Source organism: Trifolium pratense, linkage group LG1 (genome assembly GCF_020283565.1).
Source record: "Trifolium pratense cultivar HEN17-A07 linkage group LG1, ARS_RC_1.1, whole genome shotgun sequence".
Classification (NCBI taxonomy): domain Eukaryota; kingdom Viridiplantae; phylum Streptophyta; class Magnoliopsida; order Fabales; family Fabaceae; genus Trifolium; species Trifolium pratense.
The window spans coordinates 25,798,456-25,824,289 of record NC_060059.1 but is presented as its reverse complement, the minus strand read 5'-3'; the positions used below and the strand labels follow the sequence as shown (position 1 = coordinate 25,824,289).

Sequence of the window (25,834 nt, the reverse complement as noted above, 5' to 3'; positions counted from 1 at the left end):
TTGAGTGAAGAAAAATGGATCTGGCATAAGAGGTTAGGCCATGCTAACTGGAGGTTAATCTCTAAGCTTAGTAAGCTTGACCTTGTCAGAGGTTTACCTAAAATTAAATATCACTCAAACACACTTTGTGGTTCATGCCAAAAAGGAAAGATTACAAAGTCATCTTTTAAACCTAAGAACATTGTCTCTACCTCAAGACCATTGGAACTTCTTCACATTGATCTTTTTGGACCAGTTAACACTGCTTCAATCAATGGAAAGAAGTATGGATTAGTGATTGTTGATGATTACAGTAGATGGACTTGGGTAAAATTCCTAAGAACAAAAGATGAAGCTTATGATGAGTTTAGCATCTTCTGCAAACAAATTCAAAATGAAAAAGGCTACACTATTTTAAAAGTTAGAAGTGATCATGGTGGAGAATTTGAAAATGAACCTTTTGAAAACTTTTGTGAAAAATTTGGCATTCTGCATGAATTCTCTTCTCCTAGAACTCCTCAACAAAATGGGGTTGTAGAAAGGAAGAATAGAACTCTGCAAGAAATGGCCAGAACCATGATGCATGAAACAAATGTAGCAAAGTTTTTATGGGCAGAAGCTGTAAACACAGCATGTTATGTTCAAAATAGAATCTATATCAGATCTAAGTTGAACAAAACTGCTTATGAATTGTTCAAAGGAAGAAAACCTGATATTTCTTATTTTCATCAGTTTGGATGCACGTGTTACATCTTAAATAACAAAGTCCATCTAAAGAAATTTGATGCTAGAGGTTATAAGGGTATCTTTATAGGATATTCTGAACGCTCAAAAGCATACAGACTATATATTTCTGAAACACACACTGTGGAAGAAAGTATGCATGTCAAATTTGATGACAAAGAGCCTGACCAAGTGTCAGAGCTTGTGGAAGGTTTATCTAGATTTCAGGTATCAGAGGATCAATATTCAGATATTCCAAACTACTCAGAACATCCATTCTCTGAAGTACCTCTGAACACAATAGTTCCTACAGACTCTGAACAACCAAGTACTGAAGCATCTGCTGAACCTGGTGTTGATGAGTCTGAAGATGATGATCCCCCAAGAAATACTTTCAAGTACAAATCATCACATCCAGAGGAACTGATCTTAGGCAACAAGGATAGTCCAAGGAAAACAAGATCTCAACTAAGAAATGAGGAATCTTTAGTTGGTCTTATCTCAATGATGGAACCATCAAAGATTGATGAAGCTCTGAAAGATGATGCTTGGATTGTAGCAATGCAAGAAGAGCTGAATCAATTCCAAAGGAATGATGTATGGACTCTAGTGCCTAAACCTTCACACAAGAACATTATTGGAACAAAATGGGTATTCAGAAACAAGCTGAATGAACAAGGTGAAGTGGTAAGGAACAAGGCTAGATTGGTTGCACAAGGCTATAGTCAACAAGAGGGGATTGACTATACTGAAACCTTTGCACCAGTTGCTAGACTTGAAGCTATCAGGTTACTTCTATCTTATGCTGTTAATCATGGAATAACCTTATATCAAATGGATGTTAAAAGTGCCTTCTTAAATGGTTTTATTTCTGAAGAAGTGTATGTTAAGCAACCTCCTGGTTTTGAAGATGTCTCAAACCCTGAACATGTTTTTAAACTGAAGAAATCACTGTATGGTCTGAAACAAGCTCCAAGAGCTTGGTATGACAGACTCAGTAATTTCCTTCTTGAAAAAGGTTTTGAGAAAGGAAAGGTTGACTGCACACTCTTTAGAAAGACAACCAAAGAAGACATCTTAATCATTCAAATTTATGTTGATGATATTATTTTTGGTTCAACTAATGCTGCTTTGTGCAAGAGTTTTTCTAAGATAATGCAGGATGAATTTGAAATGAGCATGATGGGAGAGTTGAAGTTCTTTCTTGGAATTCAAATCAATCAGAAGAAGGAAGGAACTTATGTTCATCAATCAAAATACACTAAAGAACTTCTGAAGAAATTCAATCTAGATGACTGCAAGATAATGAATACTCCTATGCATCCAACTACCAACATGGGCAAGTCAGATGATGAAGGAAAGGTAGATCAAAAGGTCTACAGAGGTATGATTGGTTCCTTACTCTATCTGACAGCCTCTAGACCAGATATTCTATTCAGTGTTTGCTTATGTGCAAGATTCCAGTCAGATCCCAGAGAATCTCATCTTACTGCTGTAAAGAGAATCTTTAGGTATCTGAAAGGAACAACTAATCTTGGACTTCTCTATAAGAAATCCAATGATTATGTGCTAAATGGATTCTGTGATGCTGACTATGCTGGAGATAAAATTGAAAGAAAATCCACAAGTGGCAATTGTCAATTTGTTGGTGAAAACCTTATCTCCTGGGCTAGTAAGAGACAAACTACTATAGCTTTGTCTACAGCAGAAGCAGAATACATTTCAGCAGCTAAGTGTTGCACACAACTACTCTGGTTAAAATATCAGTTAGAAGATTACCAGGTAAGCAGTAACAATATTCCTTTATATTGTGATAATACTGCAGCCATTCATTTATCTAAAAATCCTATCCTACACTCTAGAGCCAAACATATTGAAATTAAACACCATTTTATCAGAGATTATGTTCAGAGAGGCATTATAGATATTAAGTTTGTTGATACTGAAAATCAATGGGCTGATATATTTACTAAAGCTTTATCTGTTGAAAGATTTGATTTTATAAAGAAACATCTGAACATGTTTTCAATCTCTGAATGAAAAATTGTTTTTGGCAATTAAAGTGTAAGAGGTTATGTATATCAGAACTTATGATTCAGAACATCTGAAACACAAGCTCTGAAGTACTTGACTCTGATAGAGAATTTTAAATAACTCAGAGGCTCTGAACTATTTAAGTGGGAAACGTTCAGTATTCACTGCTGAACAGTTGTCCATTAAAATAGCAGTTACCGAGTAAATTTTCTGCACGTGGTCTACGTGTGTCAGGTAGTGGGTGGTTAATGATGATTTTTGGTATTCAACTTTCTGTCAATTAGCGTAACTTCCCAAATTTGCTATTTTCGTGTTAACTGTACTCATTTAAATAAACTTACACAATACACTTGCACACTATTCACTTTCACAACCTACACTTTCATATTCTCTCTAAACCTCCAACACAATTTCTTTCTCTCTCGTTAGTCTTCCAAACCTTACCCTAATCTCCAACAATGGCTGGTGCTTCGTCTTCTTCTTCAAAAAGGATTCCACCGTTCATATTCAAGAATCTTCAGATTGTTGGGAATGAGATGGAATTCCCAGAATCTGAACTTACTTTTCTTTCAGAGAAGATGGTTGATTTCGATGGTCTACAAGCGAATGGGTTTGATGTTAAAAAGTACTTTATCGCTCAGGGATGGGATAAGTACTTCGACATGCTTAATGGTCCCATTTATCCAGATTTGTTGAAGAAATTCTGGATGAAAGCAAAGGTGTTTGATAAGCATGAAGCTAAGAAGGAAGAGCTTGCTGCAATAGAAAGAGATCCTAGTCTGAAAGGTAAAACTAGGAAGGAAATGGGTTTGCTGGATTATACAGGTGTACAGATTAGGTCAAATATCTGTGGGATGAACATGGCAATCTCGCCTATTCATTTCAATGCTCTTCTTGGTCTACCTAACTCTGGGATAGAGTTAGATGTGTTTGAAAAGGATACAAGATACAGGGATGATCTTCTGCATCTCATTTGCACAGATTTCTCTTTAAAAGGGAAAGTAAAGGGTCTGACTGATGAATGTAGAGTTCTTTTCAAGATCATCCTAGCAGCTATCAGTCCAAGGGTTGGTGGGACTGATACTATCTCCTGGACTCATCGTCATCTGCTGTATTTTCTTCTGACTGAAAAGAAGGTTAATCTTGGAGATTACTTTTTTGAACGTATTTGTGAAGCCATTTTTGCAAGTAAATCTCAGAGGAAAACTACTATAGTTTATCCTAGGCTGTTGTCTGACCTTCTGCATCAAGGTCATGTTGTTCAGAACTTGAGGAAATTCCACCCTGAATTGGTTGAGAAGAGGTTCTATCCAGAAATTCTGAACGCTAACTTTCTGTCCAAGATGCGTTTGATTGCATCTAAGCCTGTTGCTCCCCCACAAGAGTTCACTGTTAGGCTTGAGGATCGTCTGTATGTCGCAGGCTATCCACTTATATCTGAAGCTGATGCTGAGCATGTAATTCAAGGCTACTTGGAAGTGCTCAGACAAGAAGGTTTTGTTGTTGATAGGAGTATGATTCCTCCTGCTCCTGTCAATCTGTATAACCCTAAGAGGAAACCAAAGAGAAAAGCTGATTCTCAGGATGAGCAAGTTAAGCCAGATCTTCTTGCTCAGAAGAAGGTTAAGGTTGAGCAATCTATGGCTGAACAGAGAACTAAGAGGAAGCATGAAGAAACTGCAAACAAGGCTGCTGAGGGAGCTTCTAAAAAGCCTATTGTTATTGAGGAAGATAGTTCAGACAGTTCATCTGAAGGATCTACATCAGAAGATGAGACTGAATCTGATGAGGAGACTCTTGCTACTCGTTTGAGAAAAAAACCTGCTCCTACTCCTAAAGATAAAGGTAAGTCTTCTAAGTATGTCTTTAATGAAAAAGAGATTGGATTAGGTTACACCAAACCTCTCAAAACCATCTTACCAACCTCTGATATTTCAACCTCTGATAACCCCCTATCTGAACTTGAAAAACATCTGAGCCCTGACCCTCTTAATAATCACCCTTTTTCTCATGAAACTCAACACAAATCTAGCTCACCTCCAAAATCTACATCACCTCAACCTGAACCTCAACCTGACATTCCACCATCTAAACCTCAACCAGATATTCCTGTCACTAAACCAACCTCTCCCACAAAACAATCCTCTCCACCTCCTGAACCAACCCCTGCACACAAATCTCCTGAACCAACCCCTGAACAAATTGCTCCTGAACCAACTCCTGAACATAAATCTCCTGAACCATCTCCTGAACATGTTCACCCTGAATCCACTTCTGACATCTCATCATCTGAACCAACCCCTGAACCCCATCCTAACCCAAGTGCTGAACATGCTTCTCCTGAGCGTATTCACACTTGTGCTCCCAAGCCTTCAGAGGTAGAAGTTGTGATTATTGACAACCCTACTCCTGAAATACCTACTCTCTCTACCATTCCCAATCCTTCACCATCATCATCCAACACTTTTAGAAATCTATCCACTCAATTTCATGAAGACTTGCTTAGATTATCTACAATAAAGGACAGGTTCTTAGTTTGTCCTTCTGATGTGGATCTTGAAGTATCAAGCATTAAGGCAAGGATTTGCAATGCTTTGGATGTTGCTGCTGCAAAGGTTAAGGCTGTTATTGGTAAGCGGGATCTGGAAGGTATAAGCTTCATGAGGGACAGTCTGGCTAGGGCTGAGTTGAAAAGGTTAACGCCATTCAATCATGAAGAGCATGAGCGTGCTAAGCTTGTTGCTATAGCTGCTGCTGTGAGGCGTATGTCTGAATTCAAAGATTGCTGGGTTGATTCTACTCTTCTGCAACGTCTTGAGGATCAACGGACTGAGAATGAACGTCTGGAAGAAGCTGCTGCTAGAGTTGCTGAGTTGGCAAATGAGCTACAGAATGAAGATGCCACAGAAGAGGATGTACTGGATGTGCTTGCTTCTCAGAATCAAGAGGATGTGCTGATGATAGACTATCCAGAGGAAGGTGAACCCTCTGATAAAGGCAAGGCACCTTTAGTTGAAGAACCAGAACCTGTGATTGAAGATCAAGCTCCTGTTATGGCGGATCAGTTGCAAATATTTCAAGAAGCCCTGAGGGAACAGCAAGAAGGTCTAGAACGTCAAAGAGCTGCTCAAGAGACATTGGAAACCAAGGTGGATGGTTTAGTTTCCAATGTGGGATCCTTGAATGATAAATTTGACCAACTCTTAGCCTTTCTTAAGAAACCCTAGGATTCTCTGCACATGTTTTATGCTTTCTTTTTATTCTCTGTTTTATCCTCTGAACAATTTTTCTTATTATGTGGTTTATTATATGTTTTGTTTGTTTTGCTTGTGATTCTTTTCTTTGTTAAATTAGAACATAAGAACACAAGATGCTTTCTAAAATCAAAATTTTTTATTAATGATCTGATAATGTTGAGTACATTGGTAAAAAGAAAAAGAAAAAGACAACCTAATCCTAATCAGATGGATAAAACTCAGAAGAAATCTCTGATTTCTCCTCAGCATCCTCTGATGATATTTCAATGGGATCTGGGTTTTGCTCTTGTTCTTCTTCTTCTTGTTCCTCTTCTGGAACATAGCCAGCCAAGAACTCAACATAGTCAGCATCATCTTCATTCTCTTCAGCTTCAGAGTCTGATGAGATGATTATTATCTCAGCATCTTGTGGTTTCTTGTTATCTTTCTTCTTCTTCTCATCGTCTTCGCGTTTTTCGTCTTCTTTCCTTCTCTTAAAATCTGCGATGCGTAAACTGAATCTTTTCATTATTCCAACCTTCTCTTGCTTCACTTGTTTCTTCTTGTTTTTACGTGAAGCAGGCATGTTAACTTGTTCCTTTTTATAAACCCTTGAGCGCGTTGGTTTTTGTTTTTGAAATTAATTCACCTTTGTAACAACCACTCTTTCTTCTTTGACTGTCTTGGTTTTATAACTTTGTTTTACTTTTTGATAATGACAAAAGGGGGAGTAGTTACGCATTAATTGATATGTTCCAAAACTGAAACCACGCCTTTTATCTCGCTTTTATCTGTTAAATTAAAAGTTGTTTCTTTTAAGTTGTCTTACGTATTTCAATGCGGAGACTAAGTTAGTTGAAACTGAAATAAATTTCATAAGTAAGGATAAGTTAAGAGTGCAATTTTAACTTAGCCTTATGAGACTTAGGGGGAGAGCTTGCAAACCTCTCACTCTGAAGAAAGATATGAAATTTGTTTTATTTCAAAACATCTTAATCTTATACTAAATTAAAATATCATGGATAAAACATAAAGTTCAGACTTTATGGAGTATCAATCTTAGGGGGAGCTTGCAAACCTCATAAACCTAAGAGAAACATGATAAGTTAATTTAACAACAATTGTCAATTAATACTTATGTTTGTCATCATCAAAAAGGGGGAGATTGTTGGAACAAAATTGATTTAAAAATGTTTGCCCCTAAATCTATAAAGGTTTTGATGATAACAAAGTATTAATAAACAATTGGAAGGACTAAAAATTTATTTTAAGTGCGCAGATATAAGCATCATATAAGCTCTGAGTGAAGTTCAGAGGATGTGAATTCAGAAGTTCACAAGCGCTCAGAAGATGTTGGACTTCAGAGGTTACAACGTTCAGAGGATGAAGACTTCAGTACTTCTTGTCTGTCTACGAGCTTCATCAAACTCTGAAGATCTCTTTGAAAGCTGTGAAGATTCTCTTTACTAGTCAACTCTTCTACCAATGAAGAAAAGGACCTTTCAAGCCTGATCAGTTCAGCTACCTCTGTTTTGTCTGTCCTAACTTGAGAACGTGGGTCTTCAGTTTTGTTAGCTGAATAAGGAAAGTCCACTCTGCAGCAGTCAAAGTACCTGGAACTCTTTCTTAGTTTTGGATACAACCAAACTGCATCAAGACAGACTGCTTGAAGACAAAAGGTTATCAACTCCAACGGCTCCTTTTGCAACGACTCTTTTCTAGTGGTATATATACTAGAAGGATCAGCTGCAACTTATAAACAATTATCAAGAATTGAACGTGCGCTGAACAAACTCTGAACTCTGTGATATACAAGCTCTGAACCTTTCTCAAGTGTTTTTGCACTTTAGCCAAATACTCTGTACTATTTGTATTTGCTCACCTTAGGTTCATCTAAGAGCATTTGTATATTTTTATATACTTTACCATTACTTGAGGAAACTTAAGCTTGTGTGCTTAAGTGTGGAAACTTAAACTTGTGTGTTTAAGTGTGAAGTCTTAAGCTTGTGTGCTTGAGCATAGTTGTGAAGTCTCTTGCTTGTGTGCTTGAGCAGGTGTAATCTTGTGTGATTATAGTGAACTCCCTTGGAAGTGCAAGGGGACTGGACTACTCTCGTTTTGTGAGAGGAACCAGTATAAATTGCTTGTGTGATCTCTCTCTCTATCTCCTTAACTTGTTATTTATTGTGTTACTTTTCCGCTGCTAACGTAGTTGAGTTAAGAACTTGAAAAAGTTTTAACTTAGCTAAAACACAATTCAACCCCCCCCTTCTTGTGTTTTCACACCTTCATTACTCACAATGCAATTATTATGTTAACCGAATATGTTTGATAAACAAAATTATTTTTATTAAGTTAAAAAATATTTAACATGAATATATAAGTTACTGAATTTTTAAATTATTTTTTTAATATACAGTAATATGTGTTTTTCTACCTCTAATGTAGACGAATTTGAATTCTTGTCACTGAAAAAATTCTTACAATTAGGTCTAGTAATATCAGTTTCCTATCATTTTAGTTCGTCATTTGACGCATCACACAAAATAGCTGACATGCAGTTGAATATGCTAACTAGACCATTTCCACTTAGGATTTTGAAGTTGACTTGACATATTTTTTTTACGTAAACTTGACATATTTTTGTTACTTATTATTTTTTATGTTTTATAATTATCACTTAAATATGCACCTAAATCAGAATTTAAAATACCCAAAAATATACACCTAAATACCTCCAAGTTGTTTAAATAAAGTTTGTGGGTTTTTCTTTCATAATACTCATATCTCAACATTGCCAAAGTCTTATCCTCTCCTACTACATTCGTGAATCCTCAAAAATACAATAATATATCATGAAATTCTGGGTTCAGTTCTCTTCAATATAAAATAAATAAAAAAATCATGAAATTCAAAGAATTTGTAAAAAAAAAAAACACACTAATAATTCGAATTTGTAGTCAACACATGAAATAATCAATCACTTGAACAATGACCAGCGTTCAAAATTGATTAGAAAGTATTGAGTTGAATTTGAATGTCAATATAGGAATTGCTGCCGGTGCTCATCATAAAATATACAGCACCTGGTCAAACCAAAATGCTGTTATGCAACTTTTCTGGCGTGTTAAACTAGTTTGATATTGTAGTGGTAAAATAGTCATAAATTTTGTACCAAAAAAAAGTCATAAATTATAAAAAAAAAAGATTTTTTTACACTATCTCGGGATAATTTTAAGTATTTATCCAATAATCAATAAAAACAAGTAATATGTATGAAAGTTAACTAAAAATTACCTGTGAATTAATATCAGATGCAGATATAGTTATAAGATAAATACTCAAAATTATTAAGAAGTTCAAAACATGATATTAATTAATTATTTTTTTGACTAAAAATATTAAATTGTGTTGTAATGATAACCAGTGATATATTCTGAATTCGTAAGATTCCGAATATTTTCAGAAAAAAGAATGTACCATGTGTAATACTCTCTCCGTGAAAAAATGAGTTAGTGATTTTGATTATAGGCACTATTTATATATTTTGCTTTGGCTCTATTTTTTTATTAATAAATAAAAATAAATATTAACATATACGATGTTGGATTTATCTCGATGAATATTTTCAAAATATCATATTTTTATAATTTTTACTATTATATAATTAAAAATATTAATCGTCAAATTATGCATTGACATGTGCGACACAATCAACTGACTCCTCATTATGAGACGGAGTTAGTATACATATTAAAAAAAAAAGAATGTACCATGAGTTTACCATGTGTATGTGTTTATTAATTTATTTATTTTATATAATCAACAAGTAATTCAGTCAAAAAAAAGAAAATCAACAATTAATTAATGCACCATGTTTTTGTGAATATATATTAAAGGATAAAGGAAAAGGTCTTGGTTAGTACTCCTAATTTTCATTGAACGGTCAAAAAAGCTGAAAGCTGAAAAAATGAAGAAAGAAATGTCTCAGCTTGCGCTTTATATTATGTTTGTTGACTAATACGATTAAATAACAGATAAAACCGAACACCACAAAACAAAACCAAAAACAAAAACATTTTGCATTTCTCAGAAACAATTTCTCCTTAATTCATCTCCGTTTTCACCCTTCTCTTGTTTTCCATTAATCACACGATCCGTAAGTTTCTCTTCTCATGTTTTTCTGTTATATATTTCTAACAAACATTACAATTTCTAGATTGTAATTTGATTATTTTGTTAATTTGTTAATTAATTAACCAATCCAGCTCAATTATATCTGCATAAGTTTGATCTATGTTTGGCATCTATTAATAAATTCTGTTATATTTTTATTATTATTATAATCGTTGTAAATTAGTTAATTTTCGTTGTTAATTTTTTTTGTTGGTTTTCAGTTATGGACATTAAATGTTGGTTGTTCATTCTCTGGCTTAATCTCCATTTTAGTATTATTTAATTAAGAATTTTCATTTGTGTTTTTGCAGATTTTGCTGATAAAATAATATTGGTGTTGAAATAAATAAGCTAGTTTTCTCTTTAGGGTTCTATACAAGGTTTTTTTGACCTAATTGATTGAATTGAAGCTGTAAAAAAATATTCTTGATCTACTTTACTTGTGGTGATGGCAACTGCGGCGGGTGTAGTACCTGCTTCTGGATTAATAGATGTAAATGCAAGTTCAGTTTCTGCTGTTGCTGCTGCTGATACGTTACCGGATGAGATACTCGGCATGAAAATTAAGGATGATAAGGTAACTTCGTTGTAAATGTTGTAAATATTTAGGTATGTTTGAATTAAATTATATGATCTTAACTACTGGCATAAGCATTTGTGAGACTGTTTGGGAGATTATATGAAAACAACTAATAGCTTATATGGAAATAGTTAGACTTTATTTTATCTTTTGTTATGGAAATAACTTATACATAAGCATTTATATGATAAGTGCTTATTTTGTACAGTATGTGCTTAATTAAATTGTTTATCCAAACAAACCCTTAGTAAGCTAATGTCAAAACTTGTCAAACAAAATGCAGGAAATGGAAGCACATGTGGTAGATGGAAGTAGTACTGAAGCAGGACATGTAATTGTCACTACCATTGGTGGTAAAAATGGCGAACCAAAGCAGGTCAGTTTCTGCTTTTTTTATTTGTTGTGTGGACTATTATTGCATCGTGTCTTCATATTTGCATAATGCATGGTTATTTCTGCATTGTTTGATGTTTGTTACAAATTTTATGATCGTAGACAATAAGCTACATGGCTGAGCGTGCTGTTGGACAAGGATCATTTGGTGTAGTTTTCCAGGTTAGTCCCTTCTACGACAGCTTTTAATTGAATACCGTTTGCAGTAAACTGATGTTTATTTTTTTTTCATTTATTGTGCAGGCAAAGTGCTTGGAGACAGGTGAAACTGTGGCGATAAAGAAGGTTCTTCAAGACAAGAGGTACAAGAACCGGGAATTACAAACAATGCGCCTTCTGGACCACCCCAATGTTGTAACGTTGAAGCATTGTTTCTTTTCGACAACTGAAAAAGATGAGCTCTATCTTAACTTGGTACTTGAGTATGTTCCTGAGACTGTCCATCGCGTGATCAGACACTACAGCAAAATGAATCAGAGGATGCCATTGATATATGTAAAACTTTATACTTACCAGGTATGTTTCTATGTACTTCATCAAATATTTTTCTCGTAAATTCTAGAGATATTATGGTATCTACCGTGCATACCATTTTATTGTTTCTCATTCCTTATGTTTCTTTTTTGTAGATATGTAGAGCACTAGCTTACATTCATAACTGCGTTGGAGTGTCTCATAGGGACATAAAACCTCAAAATTTACTGGTATGTTTGTTAACTTGTTTATTTAATATCTTATTCTTGTGTTATCAGCATCATGCAACTTAAATTATGCTTATCTCTTTCAAATGTTATCTGATAACAGGTCAATCCTCACACCCACCAGCTGAAGATTTGTGACTTTGGGAGTGCAAAAGTTCTGGTTCGTTTATTCTCCACCTTGATACCCTATTGTTTGTTTTCACTGTCTATCCGGTATATGATTGTGAATAAATTTTGTTTATATTTGACAGGTCAAAGGTGAACCAAACATATCTTACATCTGTTCTAGGTATTATAGAGCTCCTGAGCTTATATTTGGTGCAACCGAGTACACCACAGCCATTGACATTTGGTCAGCTGGTTGTGTACTTGGCGAACTATTGCTTGGCCAGGTATGTGTCTATTAAGTACGGTCTATTTAGAATTAGAATTCATATCTCCATAGAAACTAATAATGAATTCATATTCTTGTCAGCCTCTCTTTCCCGGTGCAAGTGGAGTAGATCAACTTGTTGAAATTATCAAGGTGAGATGAAATCTGAAATATTTTGCTCCTTAAAATCCAGGCTTTCTGTTTATTGTAAATTTTTTTTCTCTTTGCATGAATACTTGCACTGTTCAATCCCATGCTATATTTCATTACTTAAGACTTTTGTGATTCACATGCAGGTTTTAGGTACCCCAACAAGGGAAGAAATAAAGTGTATGAATCCTAATTACACCGAATTCAAATTCCCACAAATCAAAGCTCATCCATGGCACAAGGTATTGTAATGTTATTTTTGCCTTTCCATTTATACCTATTATTTTTGTAGTGCTGATCACATATATATGAATATTCATCATCAGATCTTTCGCAAGCGTATGCCAGCAGAAGCTGTGGATCTCGTCTCAAGACTACTACAATACTCTCCAAATCTTCGAAGCACAGCTGTGAGTATATAATTTTATCAATGTGGAAACTTTAAGTACAGCTTTAATCTTTTTAAATATTCATACAATCATTTCAATATAGCATTATTTTAATTATATTGTTTTGTGTCTTGTGCAATATAGTTGGAGGCCATGGTTCATCCATTCTTTGATGAATTGCGTGATCCAAACACCCGCTTACCTAATGGGCGTAATCTTCCTCCTCTATTTAACTTCAAAGCCAATGGTGAGAATTAATTTCATCCGTGTATTAATGTTATTATTTCCTTTTATCGAACTATCTCTAATGTTATTGTTGTATGTGATCTGACAGAGCTTAAGGGAGTGCCTGCTGAAATGCTGGTGAAGCTGATTCCATCTCACGCGAGAAAGCAAAGTGCCTTGTTTATGTCATAGACTTAGAATGTTGTCTTGTGTAAATATTATCTATTCAGTGTCTGTAGAATTGTATCTAGTTTTTCAAGTTGTTAATAGTCTTTCTCTTTTACCTTTTGTTCCATAACTTGTTTGTATTATTTCTACCAAAAAAAACACCTCACCTTGCAAATTGCAATCTGTTGTTTTTTCTGCTGTTATGGTTTAATTGTTTTCTTGACCTTCAACTTTTAACTGATTGTATTAACTATATTAACTATAACAATTTGTTTATTCTAGTGTAATACTTGTTCCACTTTATAATATGATTTAGTTAGGGATGTCTTAAAGTTTGGTTGGTATTGCCCCTTAATAATGGTAAGTTTTCCTTCTAAGATTGTCTTGCTTTCAAGGAATAGTATGTTAGAATTGTAGCAACTACAAAATATAGAAAATAAGAATTAAAATGCACAAATAGTGAAATAACTGTATTATTGATGATAAAAAAAAAAGGACAATGCAGTAGGGAAGAAGATCCCTAACCACCCACAGCGCATTGAGATATACTCCTCTAGTCTTATATATGAGCAAAAATTCCTTTTTCAGGTTCAATAACTGGTATATTTGATCCATATTATAGATCAACTATATCATTTATTCAATGAACCTGAAAAATGAATCTTTGCTTATATATGAGACCAGAGAGAATATATATCTCAGTCGTATGGCGTCCATTTGGACGCCTCTTCCTCCTCCGTACTTTTACACTCATGCTACTTTTGCAAAAGAGGTTTTGTTGCTGTTGGACAAAGATTGGGGTTGTGCAAGTTAGGCATACTCCTTCTGATACCAACCATTGTGTTGACTTTTGGTGAAAATGGGTTGTTTATAGGCTCGAATTGGCAATTTGGCATATAATTAACAAAACATCAACGTAGAGTTGAGTTAAATATATAGAATGAATTAAGAATCTCAAATTCAGCTTGACTGTGAAGCAAAGGTGTACAGAAGATCTTGCCAAATTACAAGTTGATGGAGAATCAGGTTTGATTGTATGATCGATGTCCCATCTCGTTAAGGCACTTGTTACTAGTTAATTGTATCGGGGTTTCAACACCTCGTACTATTGCATTGTAGTCTTTATCTTTTGGACTTAACAATATTGTATAAAGTTTTTACCGTTGTTTAACAGCGACTAATCTCTATCATCAAATCTGTTGTGATCCAAAATGGGTCATTTCCTCTCAGCCAATTTTCTACACACACAAAAGTCAGAAATCAAATCCTTGAACACTTACTTTAAGTGGCCCAAAACTCTTACCATCACAATACTTTTTGTTAAATAAATCTAAACTACTAATTACTTTTTTTTAAAAGGGTGTGACACAATGGTATAATATGAAAGGAAGGCTGTACCATTAGTTACTAGAAATATAGGTCACACTTTATGAACCAATTCCAGTCCATTGAATGTGGCACTGGCATGTTATGCAAAATAAGTCATTCCTGAAAAAGAAAACAGAAAGCAAAAGAAATCCATAACATGTTACACCATCTATCTACCATCTATACTGCTTAATTATTGAAATCAAAGGCCAAAGCTCTTGTATAGTACACATTTGAGTTTGAGGAAACAAAGTAAGACAAATTTATAATGATTAGCTATAGCTATAATATTTGACAGAAGAAACCAAACAACCCTGACCAGGTATAGTGTGGTTTATCAATTTGGGCGGTGTTATAGAGTAAGTGGTGTTGTGACTGTGAGTGGAAGCAAAGCATGCATATAAGGTATCAATTCTCAACTTTGAAGTGGATGGACGGTTAAAGATACATATAAGATAATACTATTGTAGTATAGTATAGTATAGTACAATCATCATAATTCAATATTTTAATTAATTGCGGCCAAATAAATCCTTAATTAACTTATAAATTAATGCATTCATTCTTCCATGCATGATGCAACTTGATGATATTACTTTTACTCGTCACTATAGGGTAGTCCAGACAACTTTTTAAACTTAATTTTAACTGTTCTTGGTGGAATTAAAGGTGAACATTATTACCTAGTTAATTAATTACTATTAACATTATGTATGCATCATACGGTAGATAATTCGATCTCTTAATTGGATCATGAGTTCAATTCTTAGCTGATGCGTAAGAAATAGCACCTATTGATAGAAGTCAGCATTTACATAAATTTTTGTATATTAAAAGATTTGTCTCTAATTTCGATTAAAAGATACTTTGGGCAAAAATAATAATAGGAGTTCTAAAATTTGTTCTTGCTGTAAGTTGTGTGTATAGTGAGAATTAGAAATACTTGCATTATAAAGATACAATGAGTATGACCTCAGTTAGTGACATTCACATCAATATCAATATTGACAGTAATATCTTGGTTGAAAATTAATAGTTTCAAGTTTCGACTTATCATAATCTACTATTTCATCCAGTATACATGCGCACTAATTAGCCTATATGAAAATCAATTGGTTAACTACAAACATGTAATACTTTCTATTAAGTATTCTTTGAGATGATGAGTGTAACAGCCCGGACCCCTCACTCGGCACTAACACCTCACGATCTTGTCTACCCCCTCTGAGCTCTATACCTCACGATCTTCTCTACCAATTGAGCTAGCTAGTAGCTCAAATGGTAATGAGAATGGATTGAAAATGTACTTGAACCTCATGATACGTGGTTCGATTCCCATGGAAGGCAAAAACTCTACTAAAGAAGGGGTAAAGAAGATCATGAGGTACATCGCCAGGATTGCATACTAAATACATAGAGAAAAGGTTCGAACTGTTACAATGAGAGCTGTTATAATGGATCAAATGGTTCCGCCAATGTATGAGGAGCATATATTAGTTACACGGGTCTACATGAACTACTATTATGTTGTTACCCTTAACTTATATGAGAAGCTTCCGCGAAGGAGTGAATTTGTGCTAAATCATGGAACGCTTGGATCGCGTGTATTATACCTTGACCTAGTCCGAAACAATTATCATTATAATAAATTCTTAAAATTTTTATTTTTATTTTCTTAAAACATATTATCCTTCACAAATCTGTTATAGTTAAGACAAAAACAAAAAAAAAATAATTAATACTATATTATAGTTATGGGAAGAACATGATAGGCTTGTCCACTACCAGCCTGACTTCTAGTTATTCCATTTTGCTCTTTTCTAAATAGCCAAATGCAGATCCCACATTCTAAAAAGAAAGACCAATACCTACAAGGTATATTTGTCGGTTCCCACTTCTAAACCCATTAAAATATTAGATTAAACTTACCACATTCTCCACTATACAACTTGTTATTATATATAGTAACCAAACCTTTCTTATTCTGCATGTTTTCCATCCAATTCCATTACCTTATAACTCAATTTAACTTGTTACAACTTGTGTGTTCTATAGTACTAGTGAGTGCTCCTATTTGTGCCTTTATTCCTTTCATCTAGTTGTTTACAGTTAACACTCACTAAGCCAATTGCTATCTTAATCTCAAGTTAATTTCCTAATTTATTTCCTAATTTTTAGTAGAATATATATTATATATTATACCCCCTTTCTTATTTTAGTCTCAAGTAGTAGAAACTATTTGATTTTTCAAAATGAGGCACTCTTCTATTTTTCCAATATTATTCTCTATATATTTTGTTACATTATTTTTTGCTATACATGCTAGACATCATTTTCATACTAAACACAAACACTACTCACATTCTCATAAGTCATCATCTGAAATTTCATTATCTCCTACTCCACTACCTTCACCATATTATAGTGCTCCTCAAGAAGCTCCTAGCTTTGCACCTAGTGGTTCTTATGAAGAAGCTCCTAGTCCTTCACCTAGTAGTGATGAGAATAATTATCAAAATGCATCTGGATTGTTTGATGTAAGAAAATTTGGTGCCATTGGAGATGGAATAAGTGATGATACTGAGTCTTTTAAAATGGCTTGGGATACTGCTTGTCAAAGTGAATTAGCACTTAATGTTATCTTTGTTCCTAATGGTTTTTCCTTCATTGTTCAATCTAGTATCTTTACTGGTCCTTGTAAAGGTGGTTTAGTATTAAAGGTAATGTACTTAGGCCCTATGCTTGAATTAACTTATTTGAGCTTATCTAACCATTGACATAAGCACTTTTGACCAACGATTTGGTAGAACTTATGAAAACAACTCATGACATGTTTATAATATGATTTCAATTTATTTTCGTAAACTATCCAGGATAGCTTATGAAAACTTATAGCGCTACTGAAATAAGTTGAAAATCAACGGATAAAATAAATTCCATTTACAAATTTGGCGTTTTTAACACTTAGCGGTAAAATTAGAGATAAATTTTGTCCTTTTCCGTTTTTATATTTCAGTCTCTATTTGAACTTTTTTTAGTAATATGTATAACTTATAAAAAACAATTTAACTTTATTTTATCATTTTATTATAAAATAGTTATCCATGATCATTTATGATATGATGAACTTTATACTACAAGTGTTTAATTAAGTCATCTTATATTTTACAAATTTTGGGTCATTTAGTTACATAATAATTAAGGGTAAAGTTCAGTAACTGACCACTTTGTTGGTGTACATGGAGAAGGTTGATGGCACTATAATGACACCTGATGGACCTGAATCTTGGCCAAAAAACAACAGCAAGCATCAATGGTTGGTCTTTTATAGAGTCAATGGTATGTCACTTGAAGGAAGTGGTTCTATTGATGGCAGAGGACAAAAATGGTGGGACCTTCCTTGTAAGCCTCATAAGGTATATATATTACTCGTTCGTGCTTCTATTTATTGAATAATTTATGTATCTAATATATTATATTATAGATTAGATACATTAATTATTCGACGAATCTAAATTAATTTAAATTTTGATGCTTAAAACACTAGCTGATCTGTAAAAATAATTGTCTTAGGGACCTAATGGAACAACATTGCCAGGACCTTGTGACAGCCCAGTTGTAAGTTTTCAAAACCTTTATTTATTATGTATTTTATACACATATATAGTTTGTGTAATTGCAATATTATGATTGAAAATAATTATTTGTTCATAACTTTAACTTTAATGTTGCAGGCTATAAGGTTTTTCATGAGTTCCAATTTGACAGTACAAGGACTTAGGATAAAAAACAGTCCTCAATTCCATTTCAGATTTGATGGTTGCCAAAGTGTCCATGTTGAATCAATTTTCATAACAGCTCCAGCTTTAAGCCCTAACACTGATGGAATACACATTGAAAATACTAATGATGTCAAAATATATAATTCCATCATTTCCAATGGTTAGTTATTTAGTTAGTTACAAAGTAATCCCCTAACTCCCTTTATCTGTTTCAGTAATATGAGAAGGCATTAACAATATATATATTTCATGAATTTTTCTTTTATAGGTGATGACTGTGTTTCCATTGGATCTGGTTGCTTTGATGTTGACATAAAAAACATTACATGTGGACCAGGTCATGGGATTAGGTAATTTATTACTTACTTTTATCAAAAGTTACGATAAATATATGGATCTGGATTGTATGCAGTCACAATGTTATGAATGACGACATGCAGTTAGTCATATTTATACACCCGATTTATAACTCCACATTTTAGACATCTGCATTGAAATTTGGACTATCTAATCTTGATCAGACGATCTAGATGTGGTTAAACTGCGCACAATCCAAATTCACAATTTATAAGGTTTATATATTTGTACTAGTAATTTATTATTTGAACTTAATGTTAATTTTTATTTTATTCAGCATTGGTAGTTTGGGAAACCACAATTCTAAAGCATGTGTATCAAACATAACAGTAAGGGATTCAGTTATAAAGTTATCAGATAATGGTGTTAGAATCAAGACATGGCAAGGTGGATCAGGATCAGTATCAGGAGTAACATTCAATAACATTCACATGGACACAGTAAAAAATCCAATTATAATTGACCAATTTTACTGCTTAAGTAAAGATTGCAGCAACAAAACCTCTGCAGTATTTGTATCAGACATTGTTTACACAAGTATAAAAGGAACTTATGATATAAGACACCCCCCTATGCATTTTGCATGCAGTGACTCTGTACCTTGCACTAACTTAACTCTCTCAGATATTGAGCTTTATCCTTCTCAAGGAGATATATTGAATGATGCTTTTTGTTGGAATGCTTATGGAAATTCAGAGACATTAACAATTCCTCCAGTTTTTTGTTTGCTGGATGGTGTTCCTCAGTCTATTCCAGCAAATGATATTGATCATTGTTGAAGACACTTATATAGTGGAAATGTGTGTGTATATAATTACAACGGAAGTGGTTAAGGAATATTTATAGATATATAGTTGTATGGTTTTGAGTATTTGGGTTTGATTGTTGAGGAGTTGTGTTTTAGATGCTCCTCCCCAATTGTTAACTATGTATTGTATATTTTTTCAATTTGAAATGGAAGTTTGCACTTGTTAGCTTGAATTTGTGACTAAGATATACTAAATATTCTTGATCCACTATTGTTATTATTGTCAATTTGCCATCACAAATGGACCATGGATATATTTTGAGTTAAAATTTAATGTTTCCCCAAAAAATTTAATTTCTAAATTCATTAAGAATCTAATGTACCTGATTCATATTATGGTTTAGATACATTAGATTCTTAATGAATCTAAAAAGTAAATTTTCTCTTATATATAGGATCGGAGTAGTAACATAAAGTAACAGTCGGTGCACGGGTTAAATCCAATTGCTGCCCACCAATCGGCAGTCACACTTGTTTTCTTTCCAAGCTTAATTTCTAAAGTTTGTTATTGTCACTTCACTGCCACAAAAGGCAAGACACCAAACATAGGGATGGAAACAAAATTACTATGCACTTGCTAGATTGGGATTCAAGGAAATTATTCACTGCTCCACTTGAGCTTTTTCAAGGAATTAATTATTTGACAGAACAATGATGGATATATCCTTCTTCCAAATCTACTCCATTTTGACACTTGATAGGGTGCAAATATACTATTAGATTGCATTATATTTTGCATTAGGGTGACAAAATGGATTAGATAAGGACTTGGATGTATAAATATATCAAAATAACCGATCCATTAACATGCCATCAAATTAAAAAAAAAAAAAAAAAACTCAATCCCTAAATAACAGGGATTGTCTCCGGTGGAAATTCATCGGTTCAGTTTTAATCTCAAATCATATAAATTCATTTTAATTGAGTTTGAATGTAGACATTAAACACAATGAGTAGTTGCATGGCCGGAGCTAAGACCCAACAAGTGTGGGCAATTGTATAGACTTTGACCAAATTTTTTGGTATGTTTAGGAGTTTTTTTTTTACAAAAGCAAACTTAATTCATATTATTTATCAAATATTGTTCAATACAATGGAGAATCGACTCAAAGATATAGCGACTAGACATGGAATAGGTCGCTCTCGCTAAAGAATGTGCAACCATATTCGTTTGCCGCTCGACAAACTTGACCTCAAAGTTTGAGTGCAACAGTAATAATAACTTAATATAAGAAATCAACATACTAAACTCAGATATTCCTATTTGTCTAGATGAGATAGCATCAACTGCAATTTTTAAATCACTTTCAAAGATGACATATGATAGTCTTCTTCGTATCATTTCCTCCATTGCTTCCTTAATGGCCATGGCTTCTCCTTCTATTGTGTTGAGCTTAGCATACATAATGTTGGTCGCTGCTGTTATGAATCTACCTTGATGATCCCGTGTACACCATCCCGTCGCATCAAATGTATCATAAAAACTCGCATTAACATTGCACTTATGATGAAACTGAGATTTTTTGTTGAACTATTTATATATTATGTCACATGTGAAATTTTGTCCAGACTCTATAATTTTTCTGGCTCAGCCACTGAATAATTGTATGACATTGGATATATCCACCTCGGTCTTCTTCTTTTAGTTTGATGTTTTTAAAACTATTTGTATGACATTTTTTTTTTGGGTATATAAACAAAATAACAAAGCTAACATAAACTCACACAAGTGAAGGACTCGCGTGGGTTCGAACTTTGGTCATAACAATCAACCTAACAATTTCGATATTTTTTGTCAGTTGAGCTAAAACTTGTGGACTAAATATTATCTAACTTAAAAGTGCATTTCATATTAAAGTCTTTAAGTAATTTGATTTATCTTTAGAGACATTTTAGTCCTCATTAGGGACTATTTTTGAATCGAATAGGTTTGTGATTTTACACAAGAATCAATTGTGGTGGCGATACGTGGCATAGCACTTGCGTTTAAATCCTTGGCATTTTAGGATAAAGTAAAGGGTACATATGTAGCTCCTACATTATTATGTATTGAGGGAGGGAGGGAAGGGGAGGGTACGTCTCATGAATATGGGCGTGGAAGGCTGTCCAAAGCTAAGCAGAAGGAATCTAGGCCACTCCAAAGGGCATCTCATCTACCCACTAAGAGTTTATATGTCTGCCCCTCCTTTCATATATAAACAAAGCAAACAAATAGCACTTTTATAATCCATTATGATGCTTCAAGAGACTTGCACAATGAAATAAAGCAAATGTCTCGTATACAATTTTATCAATTTTTTTTCTTCTTATAAGCAAAATTAAAATTTGAATTATAAGAAGTATAAAGGGTACTCAATCCTTACAATTCAACAACAATTTTTTTTGGGTTAAGAGAACAAAACATGATTTTATTATTATTATTGAACTTTTTTTTTTGATAAATTAATATTATTGAATTGAATATATTAGAAAATGAATTAGATATATAATATGAGTACTCCATATATATCTAATTCATTTTCTAAGAGTACAAGCCTTAGTGACAAACAAAAGAACTGTTGTGAATTCGGTTGAATATCACACCAATAAAATACTTGATGTGAGGAGCAAATCGAATAAGCAATCAAAACGTGGAAATAACAATAATAATCAGGAACAAAAGATAAGCGATAAAATTGTAAAGAACACGAAGCAAATGTTTACCCAGTTTAGTCAAAACCGACCTACTATGGGGGAGAGAGACTACTCGTTCCACTATCGATAGAAAACTTGATTACACGGAGATTCAATACAAAAAGAGTTGCAAGAATTAGACTTCAACCCTAATTCTACCATTTTCCCAAATCTCTTCCTGTGACCAAGAGATTTCAATCAACAAGTGTTTCCCAAGGTGATAGAGTGATTCTCCAACCCTAGAGTCTTCCCAAGATGTTACTCTTATAACCCTAATCTGTTTGTTGGCCTTAGAAACCCTAAAAACCTCATACAAATATCAGAAAATGTGACAAATATATATTACTGCGTGTTTTTCCGTGCAAGGCGCAGACTTTTTTGCCCTGGGCGCAAAAACAGAATGTCAGCTCCATTTCTACTGAAATTTTCGCCCGGGGCACCAAAACAGCAGCTTTTGCTGTTTTTCCACGTTTTCAAGGCAATTTGCAACAAGAACCAATTGCATTCGATCAATAATATCATTAAGCCAGTCCTTCATTCCAATTGCAGTACCAATAAGTGACCGACCATAAGAAATTCCAATATCGGAGTATGAGTATTATTGATAAATTGAATTGTTTTGGAAATCATAACAACTAAGGGTATTTCTGGAACTTCAAAGTTAAATTGGTCAAATTTGAGTTTTTTCCCTTATAATTTGGGATGAAGGGAGTACATGCCACACTTCACAATATTAATTATCTCCTCTATTTCCAATGTCCTTAAAAATCCAATCTTTCTAACTCCTTTTTATTTCATTAATATAAATACAAGGCTTCATTCGTTTTCTTGTGCACTTCATAGAAATAAAAAAAAAAAACACAACAACTATAAATAACAACATGGATTCTCAAAACCCAAAATCAAATCCAAACCAAGCTTTTCCTTTAACACCACCTAGTTTCTCAACTCAAATTATAACCCTCAAGCAAGACCCTAATGATGAACCACCTCAACCGAGTCTAAACCATCAAATCCAAAACAATATCGTTTGTGATCTAGAATCACACACCATTGTTCAAGCTCCAAACGCATCACAAAATAATGACAACAATTCTCCGGCGAGTGAAGCCACAGAACATAGACTTCAACATTGTGTTAAGCAGCTCATTTGTGTATTGGATCTCGATTTACCAGGTCGAAGGAAATTTCGTGAAATTGTTAGAAGTATTAGAATGTTGTACGATTTCATTCCTGTTATGGCCATGGTGGAAGAAGATAAGGAAGTTAATGTTAATAGAAAAATAATCAATCTTGGAGTATTTGCTATGATGAGGCATCATGGATATTGGGGCTAAATCGTGACAAGAAAATCATTGGCACAATTCCTAGTGTTTGCATCGGTGATGTGTTTCTCAATAGAATGGAATTGGTTGTAAGAATAAATAATAAAACTACCTAGATCAACACTATCATCATATCCACATGAAACCAATTCTTTATATTATTTACCCGATATGATTATAGTGTTCATCTAGGTGATTTTATTATTTATTCTTACAACCAATTTCTTGTCACGATTTAGCCCCAACCCATGACGTCTCATCATAGCAGATACTCCAAGATTGATTCTTTCGCTATTCACATCAACTTCCTTATCTTCTTCTACCAGGTCATAACACGAATGAAAACATACACCATCCTAATACTTCTAACAATTTCAAGAAATTTCCTTCGACTTGGTAAATCGAGATCCGATACACGACGAGCTCCTTAACACAGTGTAGAAGTCTATGTTCTGTAGCTTCACTCGCAGGAGCATTGTTGTTGTTATTTTGTGATGCGTTTGGAGCTTGAACAATGATGTGTGATTTTGGATCACAAACGACATTGTTTTGGATTTGATGATTTAGATTCGGTTGGGGTGGTTCATCGTAAGACTCTTGCTTGAGTGTTAGAATTGGAGTTGAGAAATGAGGTGGTGTTGAAGGAAAAGATTGGTTTGGATTTGAGTTTGGGTTTTAAGAATCCATGATGTTGTTTATAGTTGTTGTGTTTTTTTTTTATTTCTATGAATTGCACAAGAAAAATGAATGAAGGCGTGTATTTATATTAATGAAATAAGAAGGAGTTAGAAAAATTGGATTTTTAGGGACTGATCCGCTGTCGCATATGGGTCAAAAACGAGTTTAAAAGAAATGTATTTTAGGAAAAGCGACACTCGAGTATCGTTTCACAAGGACTCGCGATCAATTCGGCAATATTAGAATCAATTAGAAACTATAAGTTATGGGGGTTTTTGGTTTTGAAAGAGTTGGAAAATTCAATTAATTAAAGACGATCGATCCATTGGTTTAGGGCAAACTTCAATTGTTATATCTATCACAAGTTACCGAGATATATTCATTCAAATGTCTATGCTTGGCTGGTAAAAAACTAATTAAACAAGCGATTATCAAGTTCATAGAATATTTTTCGATTAAGCAAAGAATGAGTTCAATCATCTATGGGCAGTGAACAAGCTCACTAAGAACACGGCTGCTATCATAAAAAAATTCGGCACATGCTATTGGTAAGCGCCATAGTCTATATCAGTTTCGATCTATTTGAATAAATTTAAACAAGCGTTGAATGAATTCGAATAATTTCGACGACACAAATACGAAACAAATTAAGCATCAAATAATGAATTTGTGTAAAAGATAATCAAGGAAATACGAAACTGATATAAGAAAGCAATATAAATATGAAAGAAATTATTATTAGAATCCGAACCTCATGAATACACAACTGAAGTTTCCGTCAACGATGAATCAACCTAGGGTTTTTAGTTCTCCATGAGCATCAGCCGCAATTCTCTTTGTTTATTTCGTGAATGACTGAATGAGGCAACCCTAGCTGCGCTTTTAGTTTTTATATTACATGAAAAATGGGCTTTAAAAGAATTGGGCCGAAAATATAAGTTGTCATGAAAATAAATTAAGTTTGCTAAGTCTAGAAACTAAACACAAATATATGACTCCTTTGTGCTCTGAATTAGCTTCTAGCCTCAACATGAAAGTTGTAACTATTTGTCTTAGCTTTCCAACGCATATTCCTGCGCCTCAGTTTAATATTTATAGCTCCAGTTATGACCTGCGGAATGAGAAGTTATCAAATTATTATTTATTCAGAAAATAAGTAGCGAAAATAAAATAAATGTAAAACTAAACTTAAGAAACACATTAAAAACACTAAAAATAGAGGAAGAAAGAAATTATAAAATAGCCGTAGCAAAAGATAAAAGAAAGTACATTAAAAATATAGTGACTAGAGACATTGGAAATAGAGAAGATAATTAATATTGTGATGTGTTATAAATCATACTTGGATTGATTTGGTGATATTGACTTGAAACCTGAGAATATGCTCTTCCTTAAAATTGTAAGTTCTATTATCTCTAGTGCCAATTTAGGTGAATTTCTTCAAAAAAAAATTGTGATGTGTTGCATGTACTCCCCCCATCCCAAATTATAAGGGAAAAAACTTAAATTTGACCAATTTTATTTTGAAGTTCCAGAAATACCCTTATTTATTGTTCCCCAAAACAATTCAATTTATTACTATGCTCATACTCTAGTATTGGAATTTATTACGGTCGATCACTTCTTGATATTGCAATTGGAATGAACGACCGACTTAATGGTATTATTTTGTTTGACACGACACAACACAACGGTATTATTGAACGAATGCAATTT

At 33.7% G+C, this 25,834-nt stretch overlaps 2 protein-coding genes across 2 annotated transcripts; both read left to right on the top strand.

Moving 5' to 3' along the window:
* Positions 1-9,788: 9,788 nt before the first annotated feature.
* On the top strand, positions 9,789-13,364 carry LOC123902151 (glycogen synthase kinase-3 homolog MsK-2). Its single transcript, XM_045951810.1, has 13 exons — positions 9,789-10,131; positions 10,460-10,725; positions 11,012-11,104; positions 11,224-11,283; positions 11,365-11,637; positions 11,751-11,825; positions 11,926-11,982; positions 12,074-12,214; positions 12,298-12,348; positions 12,492-12,587; positions 12,672-12,755; positions 12,879-12,981; positions 13,069-13,364. The coding sequence occupies exons 2-13, from the start codon at positions 10,597-10,599 to the stop codon at positions 13,149-13,151; spliced, it is 1,245 nt and encodes a 414-aa protein (XP_045807766.1). The 5' UTR covers positions 9,789-10,131; positions 10,460-10,596; the 3' UTR covers positions 13,152-13,364.
* Positions 13,365-16,467: 3,103 nt separating this feature from the next.
* On the top strand, positions 16,468-19,615 carry LOC123902150 (polygalacturonase At1g48100-like). Its single transcript, XM_045951809.1, has 6 exons — positions 16,468-17,215; positions 17,744-17,911; positions 18,069-18,113; positions 18,230-18,437; positions 18,546-18,627; positions 18,912-19,615. Exons 1-6 carry the CDS (start codon positions 16,748-16,750, stop codon positions 19,411-19,413), a joined length of 1,473 nt encoding a protein of 490 aa, XP_045807765.1. The 5' UTR covers positions 16,468-16,747; the 3' UTR covers positions 19,414-19,615.
* The last annotated feature ends 6,219 nt before the right edge of the window (positions 19,616-25,834 follow it).

What these genes read in the sequence shown, in the direction of transcription:
- LOC123902151 (XM_045951810.1), top strand. Translation starts at nt 10,597, where the DNA reads ATGGCAACTGCGGCGGGTGTAGTACCTGCTTCTGGATTAATAGATGTA. An exon ending in AAAATGGCGAACCAAAGCAG is followed by an intron (nt 11,105 to 11,223) that starts GTCAGTTTCTGC and finishes TTATGATCGTAG; the next exon opens with ACAATAAGCTACATGGCTGA. An exon ending in AAGCTCATCCATGGCACAAG is followed by an intron (nt 12,588 to 12,671) that starts GTATTGTAATGT and finishes ATTCATCATCAG; the next exon opens with ATCTTTCGCAAGCGTATGCC.
- LOC123902150 (XM_045951809.1), top strand. Translation starts at nt 16,748, where the DNA reads ATGAGGCACTCTTCTATTTTTCCAATATTATTCTCTATATATTTTGTT. An exon ending in AAGGTGGTTTAGTATTAAAG is followed by an intron (nt 17,216 to 17,743) that starts GTAATGTACTTA and finishes TACATGGAGAAG; the next exon opens with GTTGATGGCACTATAATGAC. An exon ending in GACCTTGTGACAGCCCAGTT is followed by an intron (nt 18,114 to 18,229) that starts GTAAGTTTTCAA and finishes TTAATGTTGCAG; the next exon opens with GCTATAAGGTTTTTCATGAG.